Source organism: Crocodylus siamensis, chromosome 15 (assembly GCF_052110815.1).
Source record: "Crocodylus siamensis isolate JL-2025a chromosome 15, ASM5211081v1, whole genome shotgun sequence".
In the NCBI taxonomy this organism is placed as follows: domain Eukaryota; kingdom Metazoa; phylum Chordata; order Crocodylia; family Crocodylidae; genus Crocodylus; species Crocodylus siamensis.
The window spans coordinates 38,266,863-38,280,818 of NC_143409.1; the positions used below are offsets into that span (position 1 = coordinate 38,266,863).

Sequence of the window (13,956 nt, forward strand, 5' to 3'; positions counted from 1 at the left end):
GAATTGCACAGCTGGAATCTTGTCCTTGATAAGGGAAGCTGCTGCCCGAGACTATCTCTCTCCTCCTCACACTTTCACATGCTGATTACAGAAACCAGTTCAAACTGGAATTTAACTGCATAGCCTAAAGGAATGAACTCTTGATGAACTCTTGTAGTACTGAGCATGCTTAATTAGCTGTTACATATTTACCTCTCCGCCCCCCCTACTCAAATAACTAATTATACTATACATGCAACGTATATAATGGTGTAATTACATGTATGTTCATATAATGTGGGAGTAAGTTGCAAGAACTTCTATATCTACACACGCGTTAAGGAGATTTGAGAAGCATAAAAGCCGCTTGCAAACACAATCAGTTGTCTGGAGCTGATTTGAGCACGTCACCGCCCCGACCTTGCTTGCAAGCAAATAAACCCTTAAGTGCCGACTGATGTCTATGTGTCTGTGATCTCTGCATGCCTCCAGGGAACGAACTGCAGTTTGTGCAACAAGTGTGTGGCCTTTTTCAGTCCCAAGAATATAAACTTAACTTGAGCATACTGTACTCAAGACATTGGCAATGCCTCTTTTGGCTGCTTGAAACTCCATTTGTAATGGAAATCCATTTATCATATGGTATCCTCGTTAATGGTGTTGAACTCTCTCACTCATGAAGGTCAGTTGATTTAAAATATATAACATACCTGTATTTCTGCCTCTTTGATTTTTGATTCTAAGATCATTTTAGAAGCTTGTTGGTCTTTGCTCAAGCTCTGAAGTCTTTCATATGTAATCTTATGCTCTGCAGAAAGTCGGGCCAAACCAGCATCACACCTGTTTAGATAAATACCAAAAGAACTGATGACAACAGCAGAATACAATGTACAACCCAAGCCTTTTAAAATGATCAGTGCTAAAGGTGCTGATCTGTCTAGAAAAGCATTTCGGCTCTTTGAGATTTTAAGAAATGAGCATGTCTCATGGCACGTAGCCAGCCATCCCCCTGCCTGGTGCACGTTATCATGTTCAAATATACTCAGCTATCCAAAATATTTAATCTTTGAAATTATTTGGACATAACATGTTTTTGTAGTTATGGAAATCACATTATGAGGTAAACAGTTTTAATACCTTAGTTTATTCTTCACAATACATCAAACATCTGTTAAGATGTATGTAATTGGCCATGAGTCTGATGCTCTGTCAGCCCCTTCACACAGTGTACTTATTAGCCTCTTCACACAGTCTACTTATTAGATGTAGCTAATATGGTAATTATCAAGGTAATTATCAAAAGATGTCATATTTTAAGTTTTCTAGCTTGTACATGGTTATTTATGCCTACATTCACAAAATAATACCATGTAACTACAGTAACTACTGCAATAAACAAGATAGGGCAAATTGGACAGTTGTTAGTTCTTTTTCAGACAAAATTATTATCATCAGATTCATTATTATGATTGGATCACAATAATGAGCATCACCCTCCTTGGTATCTTTTTATATTCAATGTCTGTACGACAGACAGTATATTATATGGTATTATGTATTTTATCCCGATTCAAAAAATACTCTTGATTAATTTCATCTACAGTAAGTAGTACAATAAATAAATTAACTAAATTGTAAAAATATAAGTACAGTATGATTAGGAGTAAGGCTTCTCAAAAGTATGACTAATGTGTATTTTCAGTAAAATATGTAATATCCAAGTTAGATAATCCATGAAATTGATTGAGAACAGGGAGAAGCTGAGGTTTTTGAAGACAAAAGGCAGTGTCATCTGACAACAAATGGCAGGTAAACCATTATCCAAATTAGTGACACGTTTAAACCTTTTTTGGTTATTATTTCAGGCACAGCACATTCATGCCAAGATGCATTTTCATCCTCCAAGTCATAGCAAATATCATTATTACTGTTTAAATCCAAAAGAAAAGTAAAATCTAAAGTGGAAAACAAACAGAATAAAGAGTAGCCACATAACAATGTGTCAGTATTACTATACTAGCCAATGCCCATCAAGAATGACAGGGTGGGGAGCAAGTGGGGATGGAGCCCTGTGCCCCACCCCCCATCCAGGCCCACTGCCCCCTTCCCTCCTGCTGCTTGGGGTCCGAGCTCATTCCTCCCCTTCCCACTGCAGTGCCTGGGGGAGGGGAGGAGCAGGCCCAAGCCTGATGCAGGGGAGGACCAGACATGAGGATGGGAAGAAGCCAGGCCACCACAGCAGGGCAGGGGAGCAGCAGGCCTGGGCTGACCCAGCGGCGGCAGGGAGATGGGAGGAGCAGGTCTGGGGCTGATGCGGAGGAAGGGAAGGGAAGGGGAAAGGAATGGGCCTGGACCCGAGGGGGAGAGGAGGCCTGCTCCTCCCCTCCTCCAGCCGCTGCTGTGGCGAGCCACATTGGGCTGGGCCCACTGCTTCCCACACACCACCGCAGTGGGCCTGCTCCCCCCCCGGATCAGGCCTGGGCCCACTCCTCCCCTTCTCCCCTGACAGCGACACCTTCACCACTGTGGCACACCCACTCCTTCCCCCACGTAGGGCCTGCTCCTCCCCCCACTGCTGCCGGGTCAGCCCTGCAGACAGCAATGATGGAAGGAGGGAGGGTGGGCTGAGGCCAGCATCAGTGGCCTCACCCTCCCGCAGCACCCTGACCCCACTCCCCCCTGCGTTGCCACTGCCATCACCTCCAAGGAGTGGGGGGGGGGGGCAAGGCCAGCTCTGAGGGCAGAACTTTGCCCCCCCCGCCCCATTCCGTCCACTCCATTGCCGTCACCTCTAGGGAGCAGTGCAAGGGGGCAAGGCCAGCTGCACTGACCTTGCCCCCCAGCTCCGTCCCCTGTGTCCCTGCCATCATGGCAGCGCGTTGCTGCCTGTCCAAATGCTTCTTTGCACTCTGATTGGCTGTTTGCCAGCCAATGAGAGCGCAAATAAAGTGTTACGGACAGACAGATTAAGGGTTTTATAATATTAGAATGAACACATTCTGAGTTTCAGTATACTATATTTCTTTTTAAACCAGTACTGTTTAAAAGAAATGATAAAATGATCAAATCTGACTCTTACAAACGGCTATACACTTACACTAGTGGTTCTCAATCTGTTTGGAATCAAGGTTCCCCTCCCACATTAGACTCAAGGTATCCTTTGTCAGACCCAAGGCATCCCTTATAGACCAGGGAAATAAATTACACATAAATCAGAATAAGTGATCAGAAACTGTTCAAATGTGTAACACAACAGAAGTTCAGTGCACATAAACTGCTTTCAAAATGGCTGAAACCAGTTTAAGATAAACCTGGAAGGTTATAGTATCCGACTTAACTGGTTTAGATTAAATCCATTTATTGAACCTCTGTCCCATATCTCTTCCAGGTTCAAGTTAACTCACAGTCCCCCAGCATCCCAGAATGCTTTGTTGTTTGCCCACAAACCCCCCTCGCCCTCCCTCCCCCACAGGATAGCAGGCTAGCCTTGGCCCAAGCTGTCTGCTCCAATAGAGCAGAGAGGTGTGCTCCAGCGTCCCCCAGCTTCTGATCCGGACCACTGCAGGTATGTGGGTGCATTTCTGGAATCAAAAGTGAATGCCTGTTCACTTAATTATTGGTTCAATCTACACAGCTTAGAATAAACTGCAAAGATTGAATTTATTCAGCCTTGGGCTTTTTGACTGTCTGTTCTTAACCATAGAGTGCCAGCTCTTAGCTTTCATTCGTTTTTTACTGAAAAAGATCAGAATGATTGTGACACCATGGATTCCTATTTGAAATCTCTGGGTTTATCTTGTGGGTCATACGTTTCCGCAGCTAACAATGCTAATATTGATCAGTGTCTCATGACACCCTTAAAAGGATTCCACAGCTCCCTGGGGTTCCACAGCATCCTGTGTGAGAATCACTTGACCAGACCAAGTACTTTACACAGCAGGATGGTACCTTTTAGTACAAAATATGGTTTATTTAAGACTAAATCCAGCACCAGGGGCAGCAAATGGGGCAAGCAGTTTTCAGGCAGTCTGCTGGGAGCAAAACGGGGAAGGGGAAAGGGAAGAGAAGCCAGGCACCAGGCACCAGATCTTGCCCAGGAAAAGTAAATGATCTGGAGCTGCCTGTGCCTTTGGCATGCTGAGTGTTGTTTGGTGGGCTGTATATGTATATGGGGTATGTGCTCTGAGAAGCTGGGAGTGTTGCTAGTTGAGTGATTGCTGATTGTCAAGTGATTGCTGCCTGTGACTGACAGAAACCCTAACAAGGGGGTGGAGCCAGTCTGGCCCAGGAGGGTATAAAAGGAGACTCCCCAAGCAACCAGAGAGGCAGCAGACAGGGCAAGCAGTTTGCAGGCAGTTCACTAGTCAGCTTGCTGCCCCACCCCATGCCTTTGAGGGCTGAGCCTTTTAGGTTGGTGTGAGAAATCAGGAAAAAGGAACCCTTTGGAGTAGGACTGTCAAGCAATTAAAAAAATAATCACAATTAATCTCAAGATTTAAAAAATTGTTGTGATTAATCGCAATTGTAATCATGCACATAAACAATAATAGAATCTGAATTTATTATAAGTATTTTTGGATATACACAAACCCTAGACTGTCCCTAACACCTGACCCTCCAACCCCTGCCCATCCCTCCCCATACACTTACCTGCATCCAACTACTGAGTCTGCTCCCGGGGGGGTGAGCAGCAGCAAGAGGAGAAGGGCTGCTTTTCCCCTAGCACACAGGAAGGCATGCACCAGCAAGGGGAGAGGGGCTCCTTTTCTCCCAGCACCAGCAGCGATTAACACGCATTAAAAAAATTAATGCAAAAACAAATAAATGCATTAATTGCACATGTTAACAGCAATTAATTGACAGCCCTACTTTGGAGCCAAGGAACAGAAAACAGGCCAGCTTCCAGGTGAGTTCACTAGAGGAGATGTGCTTGGAAGAAGGGCAGTAAAAGAGAAGAGGCAGATTAAGAGACTCAAGAAAATGGCTGGAAGACATCACAATGCCAGAGTCACTGCCACTGCCTCTGCTGGCACCTGTGAGGTTTCTGTCCAGGCAGGACCACTCACCACCAAGGTTTCCACCTGAGTCCGAGCTTGGTACTGTGGGGACTGTGGCTTGTAGGTTCCTTCAGCTGATGGCCAAGTGGGGGAGTGCCTGCAGTGTGAGTGTTGACTTCTGGAGCTGTTGCTCAGGGAAAAGGCAAGAGAGCTAAAGGAGGTGTTGGTGAGGCTCCAAAGCATCCTCCACCATGAGGAATTCATCAATTCAGTGCTGGAGGAGATCTCTGGGACTGTGGAGGAAGAATTGCTAGAGGCAGCGCTAGAGAAGGGAGAGAACATGGACTCTGGAAGCTTGTAACCTCTGGCAGCAAACAGAAATTTTCATTTCCACCTGCAGCTGTTCATCTGGAGAATAGATATGGGACAATAGCGGGGGAGGATCATATTCCATTGGTGAAGGAGGACAGGCCAGAACTCCTCAAGGTGAGAAGGATCAAAATCACCACCACCAAGATGAAGCAATGGGTGGTGGTCATTGGATATGCCCTTCTGCAGGAGACAGAGGGATCCATCTGCCAATCTAACCTGTTGTCTCAGGAAGTCTGCCACTTGCCCAGAGTCCAGATCCAAGATGTCACAGAGGGATTACCAAGATTTATCCAGCCCTCTGACTACTACCCCATGCTGCTCATCCATGTATGCACTAATGATATGCCAAGGGAGACCCTGAGCAGATAAAAAGTGACTACAGGGTTCTGGGTGCAAGGGTGAAGGGGATGGGGGCTCAGGTGATGTTCTCTTCAATTCTTCTGGTTAAGGGAAAGGTCTGGGCAGGAGAGGGTGCATCCTACCTGGCTATGTAGGTGGTGTTGCCAGCAGGACTTTGGCTTCTTTGACCATGGAATGGTGTTCCAAGAAGAAGGATTTCTGGGAAGAGATGGGATCCACCCGATGAACAGAGGGAAGAGCATCTTTGCAGACAGACTCACTAACCTAGTGAGGAGGGCTTAAACTAGGTTTGTCAGAGGATGGAGACCAAAGGTAAGACCTGAGATAAGTGGGGAAGTTGTGACCTGGAGGAAGAGAAGGCAGGAGGGGGCAACAGGGGAGGTATTCTCATTCTTCCTGAGAAATGAGGACAATCAACTAGTTACACCTTAGGTGCCTGTACACGAACGCATGGAGCCTGGGAAACAAGCAGGAAGAATTGGAAGTCCTCGCAGAGTCACAGAACTATGATGTGATTGGAATAACAGAGACTTGGTGGGAGTTCGCATAACTAGAGCACAGTCATGGATTGGTACAAACCGCTCAGGAAGGACAAGCAGGGAGAGGAGAAGGAGTTGCACTTTATGTAAAAGAGCCATATGATTGCTCAGAACTCCAATATGAAACTGGAGATAGGCCTGCGGAAAGTCTCTGGGTTAAGGTCAGAGGGGAGACCAACAAGGCTAATGTTGTGGTGGGGGTCTGCTATAGACCACCAGACCAGGAGGAAGTGGTGGATGAGGCTTTCTTCAAACAGCTGATGGAAGTTTCCTAACCACAGGCATTCATTCTCATGAGGAACTTCAATCACACTAACATCTGCTGGGAAGGCAATACAGCTGTGTGTGGCAATCCAGGAAGTTTTTGGAGAGTCTTGGGGACAATTTTCTGGTACAAGTGCTAGGACAGCCAATTAAGGGCTGTGCTCTAGGGTTGTGCAAAGCTTCAGTCCCTGATTCAATTCAACGGGGATTTGGCCTGATTTGGTAGCCAAATCTCTGAATTCAAATTGAATCAGAGGACCCTCTAATCTCTCCAAATTGAATCAGAACCCTCCAACTGGGTTCAGAGAGATTCAGAAAGATTTGGTGATTCAGACAGACACAGCTTTACATGGTTTTTCTACATACCTCTAGGTAGCATGGGGCTCGCAAATGCTGCAATGCTGTGGCAGATGGAGCATCCCACGTAAGCACGGGGGGCGGCATCCCCAGCACACTCAGCATACCCAGAAGTGGACCAGAAGCACTTCTGGTCCACTTCTGGGTCCACCGGAGAGCGTGCTGGGTGGTCCCCCCCTTTGGCTCAGCAACTGGTGCCTCCTGGGTCTGGGGGGGCACCTGGGGTCCCCCCACAGCTGATCACTGAGCCACAAGGTGTGGAAGGGCCCCCACGCGCTCCCTGGTGGACCCAGAAGTGGACTGGAAGTATTTCTGGTCTACTTTCAGGTTCACTGACGAGCACATGGGTAGCCCCCCCCACCCTGCACTCCTTTGAGATGCTCCATCCGCCCCAGTATCGCCGCATTCATGAGCCACACTGGTACCTCAAGGTATGTGGAAAAAAAATTTTAAGCTGTGTATTGAGTCTGAATCACTGATTCTTCAAATCAACGCTGAATCTTCAGTGTCGGATTCAGTTGAATCGAACCAGGGACAGTGATCCGAGTCAATAAATTGAACCACTGTCCCCGATTTGGGCCAAATCCAAATCCAAACTGAATAGGGCCTGCTTTGCACACCCCTACTGTGCTCTTCTTGACCTGTTGCTCACAAACAGGGAATAATTGTTGTTTAATGTACTAGTAGATGGCAACTTGGGCAGCAGCAACCATGAAATGACTGAGTTCAGGATTCTGAGAAAAGGAAGGAGGGAGAGCATCAAAGTAAGGACCTTGGACTTCAGAAAAGCAGACTTGGACTTGCTCAGGGGACACATGGGGAGGATCCCCTGGGAAGCCAGTCTGAGGGGGCGAAGAGTCCAGGAGAGCTGGCTGTACCTTAAAGAAGCCTCACTGAGAGTATAAGAACAAATCATCCTGATCTGCAAGAAGACTAGCAAGTATAACAGAAAATCAGCTTGGGTTAACAGGGAATTCTTCAGTAAACTAAATCACAAAAAGGAAGCTTGTAAGAAGTGGAAACTTGGACAAACAACTATAGAGGAGTATAAGAGCATTGCTTGGGTATACAGGGATGAAGTGATGATTCCCCTCTACTGAGCACTGGTGAGGTCACATCTGGAGTACTGTGTTCAGTTTTGGGCCCCCCACTACAGAAAGGATGTGGACACATTGGAGAGACTCCAGTGGAGGGAAACAAAAATGGTTTTGGGACTGGGGCACATGACTTCTGAGGCAAGGCTGAGGGAAATGGGCATATTTAGTCTAGAGACAAGAAGACAGAGAGGATTTAATCGCAGCCTTTGACTACCTGAAGTAGGGTTCAAAAGAGGATGGAGCTGGACTGTTCTCAGTGGTGACAGATGACAGAACAAGGAGCAATGGTCTCAAGTTGCAGCAAGGGAAGTTTATGTTAGATATTAGGAAGCAATTTCTCACTAGAAGGATAGTAAAACACTGGAACAGGTTACCCAGGGACGTTGTGGTTTGGAAGTTTTTAAGACCTTGATAGACAAAGCCTTGGCTAGGATGATCTAGTTGAGGGTGGTCCTGCTTTGAGCAGGGGGGTGGACTAAATAACCTCCTTAGGGTCCTTCCAACCCTCATTTTCTATGATTCTAAATCCTGTGCAGTATACCCAAGACTTGTAGTGGCATGCTGGAAATGTATAGAATCAGTAATTTCATAGATAAGATGCTGCACTAGATGGATTCATTTTTAAATGAACCTGTAACTATTCTAATGTTCTTACATATTTCAAAAAAGTTTCACTAAGCCTAAAAATTATGATTATTTAGTAATGTTGACAGTTTGTGATACATTTGTAAAGCATTCCACATGCTGAATAATCTCACAATTTCATACAAAGTATAGATGGACCTGAAGCAACAGTAGTAATCTGGAATCAAGTCTCCATTGCAGGTTATTCAGCTCTGTCAGTTTAGTTTATCCCATCATAAAGATAAGACTAGATATGTCATTCACATCTAGGGTATCAACCTAAACCTAAACCGGGGGGGAGCAGGATTTAGATAGGCAGTAAATAGCTGGGATTAACGTGCAATTTTACAGAATTTAACTATAAAATATCATTAGAAAGCCAGCAAGGTAGTCTCACTCCTTGATTTTTTTAGTGGAACTGTCAGGATGAAATTATACGCTTCAGCATTTTCATAACTGCAGAACATAGCATTCAGTAATTGTTTCTCAGTATGCATTGATACAACCCCTGGGACAACCTTAATTGAGGCTTCTAGAAACTAAATAATAATGATGGATTTATAATAGGAACATAGAACTGGACAGGACCTCCCAGGCCATTATTTCTAGTTCCCTGCAATTACAGGCAACAACATAATAAACAGGTATCCAAAGCAGCCCACAACACTATCTAGTCTGGTCCTTCCTGCACGTCACAACCATAAAACAGCCAAAAACCCCTATGATATTATGGGGGAAAAAAGCAGAGAAAGACAGGAGTGCCACCTATTGCAATAATTTTTAAGCAAAATATGCTTGTAGCTAAAGGCAGCTAATTCCCTCTCACAGAACAATGTTCTAATTGAATTCAGCACATTACAAATAAAGCAATTTTACCTTCCCTCGCAGGGGAAGATTTTATTATACAAGATGCATGGTAGATAAGTATCCGATTAAAAAATAATAATTAAGCAAAAATAAACTGATTTTCTGTGAGTAACAAATATGGATTTCTAGCCTTCAAGACATACTGACAACCAACCTGAAACATTTTATTATGTATAATCACTGTCACTTTGTTATGTTCATCAAGGAAACAGGACCTGAAGCAGTACAACTTAGGTTCTCTTAGTAGACATGTAAAAAAGAAATAGAGGTGTAAATATTGATAGATTACCATTGTCCCCCACCATGACTGTAGACCATATATATGTTGGCCAATGTTCGTTCACATGAATTATCCAATTAAAATCAACGGTATGAAAAAGCCTTCAGCAACATAAATGAGTGTTCCACAAACTAACGCTAACTGAACTTCAAACATAGAATCTGTCTGAAGGTTTTGTAGAATCTCATTGTGAACACTTCATATGAAAAGAAAGCTATACAGGAAAACTCATACCAGTGAATTTTAAGGGGATTCTTCAGTGATCACCGATTATTGACTTATAGAACTATAAACATATTTTCAACATATTATCTGACTTGAAAAAACAAATTAAGTATTCATTTGATTCATTCCTGTTATACTTAAGGGTATTCACTGTAAAAAATGAAAAAAAATCAATCCTATAATCCCCAGAAACTGCTCTAACAAGTCTTCATGGAAACTTTGAACTGTTCAAGAGAGACAATCAGGAAATCTTACAGAAGCTTTTAACCTTCCACCGTATCAACTAGATTTTTCCAGGCAATTGAAGGTATCAATAACTCAAAAGAGATTAATGGTAATCGTGTAGCAAAACTGATCCAGCAAAGAATAGTAATGCTAATAAAAAGTCCACAAAAAATCCAGATGATGGAACAAATTCATCCATGGTGCATTTACACTGAAGCTGTTAGTCAAAGAACCTGCAGCGAAGTTAAGAACATATTTGTCATCCCAGAAATTTCAGAGTATGTTGTCACCAACATTTGTACAATCACATTACCTGGATGCAGGTGTCATTGACTGCATAATCTAAAGGCTGTGAAACTGCACAAGTATAATTCATGGTATAATGAATTTGCAGAACCTTTGTGACTCTGTGCTGCCATTCATTTTTAAACCCCAGGAATAACAAGCAACTGTTATTTTTTTAATAATTTTTTATTTTTTAATAATTTATGTGATTTATTTTTCCTCCTTAAAATGCATACAAAATTAAAACAATATTTAATGTGCCCTCTGGAGACTGAAGTGTTCCAGGGCATTTTAAGAAGGTGTGCTAATGAGATGGTTCCAAAAAGAAAGCCTTTTCAACCTGAACGAAACTCAAACATTTTTCAAATTTAAGCTCATTTGTTCAGACTTAATTACCAGAATTAAGAGAGATGTAATTATCTCTAATATTTGATACTTGAATGCAAGTGCATCTTCTTGAAACTACAGGACCAAATTCATTCTGGGAATAAAGCCAAAGCTGAATCTGGCCCATTGCCACTGAAAATGAAGTGCATGCTGTAAGATTAATAGAAAATCAGCATCAAAATATCCCCAAAATTGGCACTTACCTTGCAACCCTCCCCCGAAGGTCTCCCAAACCAGAGAGTTGCCGCATTTCCAAACTCTTCAGGGTAGAATTGGTTCCATAGCTGAGGTTATCTCTGACACGTATTTGTTCCTGAAGTGTCTATAAAACATTAACATACAAAAAGAATTCAATAGGCCACTAACTATATGTTGAGTTAGTCATTCATCATATTTTAAATACAATTCAAGCATAACCACACTTTTAATAACAACTGTGTTAATGTGTGAATATGTTAAAACAGGAACACAATATTCTTTTATGGCTTCTTATTTTTAGGGTCCAATTAACATATAAAACTCTCAAATTCAGTTAAAATGCAAGGAATAGACGAGCAGCAGAACTGAACCCTCAAATATTAACTTACACTTTCTCGTTTTCCACCAAATCCCTTATTCTGTTAATTTCTAAGATACCAGACTTGAAGCTGTTTATTTAAGCAACTACTGGAATGTGGGTGTTATGCTGGAAGCAAAAGGGAGTGAAGGGCAGAGGTAACAGACATAACACTTGAACCGTTTCAAGAATGGCACTGGGCAGAACAACTTACATGGCTAAATGTTCTGAGCAGAGCCTTCATCTTTTAGGACCTGTATTGCTACCAAAATGCCACCAGAGGGCAATAGAGTACCCAGACCATCATGCCTTCCAGAGGTCACTGCCCAGAGTTTGTCCAAGATTTCTTTAGGGCAGGGGTGGGCAAAATATGGCCTCTGGACCGGATCTGGCCTGCCAAGGGATTTTGTCTGGCCCATGGTGGATCCTTTGGCCCTGCCCAGCCCAGGCATGGGGGGCAGCCTGGGGTGTGGCATGTGCAGCTGGTCCCACCACCCCCTGGTACACAGTGGGGCTAGGGTGGCACGGGAGCCAGACTCACTTCGCAGCAGCCCCTACAGTGGCAACTTCTTCCAGCTGCTGCTGCCAGTTTCCACTGATGCCACTGGACCTGGCCCCACTGCCTGGGCACTCCACCTGACCTGTGGGGGCAGCAGACAAAGAGGGCAGGCAGAGTCTCCGTGGAGACTGGCCCAGGACTTGCACAGGCAGCCGGCCAGATGGGATGGGGATGCAGGTAGGCAGGTAGCAGCATCCAGAATTGGGATGGGTGGGCAGAGATTATGCCAGGGCTGGGATTGGGATTGAGATCACGGGGCAGTGACAATGCAGGGCTGAGGCCCAGGGCACAGCCATGAAGCCACATGTCCCTGCAACAGGCACCAATTCTGCAAGCAGGGGCATGCAGGGTGCAGATCATGGCTGTGTCCCAGGCCCCAGCCCTGCACTGTCAGCACCCCACAATCCCAATTCCATCCCTCGTCCCTCCTCCCATCCCACTCCTGGATGCTGCCCCCTGCCCATGCAGGTCCCAGGCCAGTCTCCATAAAGCCCCTGGGATTGCTGGGCAATGATAGCATAGGCCCAGGGCCCAGGGCAGAGCCACAATCTGCTCCCCACATACCCCTGCCCACAGAACTGGCACTGTTTGCAGGGGTGTACCGAAAGCAGGTCATGTCTCTGCCTCAGACACTGTCCCTGCACTGTCACTGCCCAGAGATCCTAATCCCAGCCCCACCCATCTGTCCGGCTCCCAGATGTCGCTCCTCATCAGCCTGCGGCTCCATCGCATCCACCCAGCTATGTGCAGGGCAAAGCCATTTAGGGAGTTTTGGAGAGGAGGGTGGGGGTGCTGACCTAGCCCACAATAGCTCATCAAAACTCCCTAAGTGGCACTCTGCCTGTCCCTGCTCTAGAGGAAAGATCTGGACTGGGGCAGGGGACTAGAGCGGAGGGGTTGCCAAGTGCTGAGGGGCTTTGTGGCCCCTTGTTTGTGGTTCCCACGGTGCTGGTGTGCTCCACCCCTTCCTCAAACCTGCTAGCTTTTTTAACCACTCAACTATCCTGCATTGCCAGCAATTGCTCAGAGATACGTATGCAGAGTGGAACCTGCACCTACCTGGCAGGGCTGCTGCAAGAGTGCAGCACAGAGGGCAGGAGCAATTAACAGTTAATGTGCTAATTCACTTCACATGCATGGAATTGATAGCCATTCTATTCTGCTAAGTGCCCATTGTGCAATAGATCTTTCCTCCCACCCCACCCAGCAATTGCTGGTGGTTACTGATACAGGCACAACCACCCATTCACCTAGGCAAAGGGCTACAACTCCTCCCCACCACACATACACCTAGTTAATCCACCCCTCTAAATAAACCTAGGATCCCCACCCAAGGTCCCTAGTAGGGAAGTCAAACTGACACAGAAGCTTTCTGCTTCCCCACCCCTGCAGACTGGTTTCTGTTAGCAATAGAGCTAAAGGGCAGTAGAGAAGGCTCTCTGCCCTGCATGTTTTTTTGGGGGGTGAGGAGCAGTGCAGCATGGGATGCCTGGAGGACTGACACTAGCATGGAATGCTCTGTCTGCACAGAACATTGAACTAGTTCAAGAAGGACCAGCTCCAAATAGTATTTGATTTTTCTAATGTGCTTTTGAATCATTCCAGGAAGTTTAAACTGGTCTAAAGTGGCTTGTACATCTAAACTCTTGGAATTTAAAGTGTATTTAGGAGGTGTATTTACACACTGACTTTTGGAGCCTTTTCAAAAGGGGAATGTTTCAACAGGGCATCAGCTGGTACATTATAACTGGTATGTGCGAATGAGCTGAGAATGATTCAATTGCAGCAAAACTTTAAACCTGGATGAAGGAGTGGTTTTGCTCCCTTTGAATCATTCTGAGCTTGTTCACACATAACTAGAATGTACAGCTGACCCCTTTGTGAAAAATTCCCTCTTTGAAAGGGTTCCAGGCATCCTGTGCCCACATGCTAAGTGTGCATATGCAGAAGAATCACTGACCTAGATATGAGTGTTCAGTGCAA

At 45.1% G+C, this 13,956-nt stretch overlaps 1 protein-coding gene across 1 annotated transcript in view; it reads right to left on the bottom strand.

The window, feature by feature from the left end:
* FAM81A (family with sequence similarity 81 member A) overlaps positions 1 to 13,956 on the bottom strand; it is a 58,614-nt gene that overhangs the window by 20,605 nt on the left and 24,053 nt on the right. The window contains exons 5-6 of the mRNA XM_090029539.1: positions 11,062 to 11,180; positions 690 to 819 (exon numbers count right to left, since the gene is read on the bottom strand). Of these exons, the coding sequence (XP_089885665.1) occupies positions 690 to 819; positions 11,062 to 11,180 (249 nt within the window). The remainder of the gene's footprint in view (positions 1 to 689; positions 820 to 11,061; positions 11,181 to 13,956) is intronic.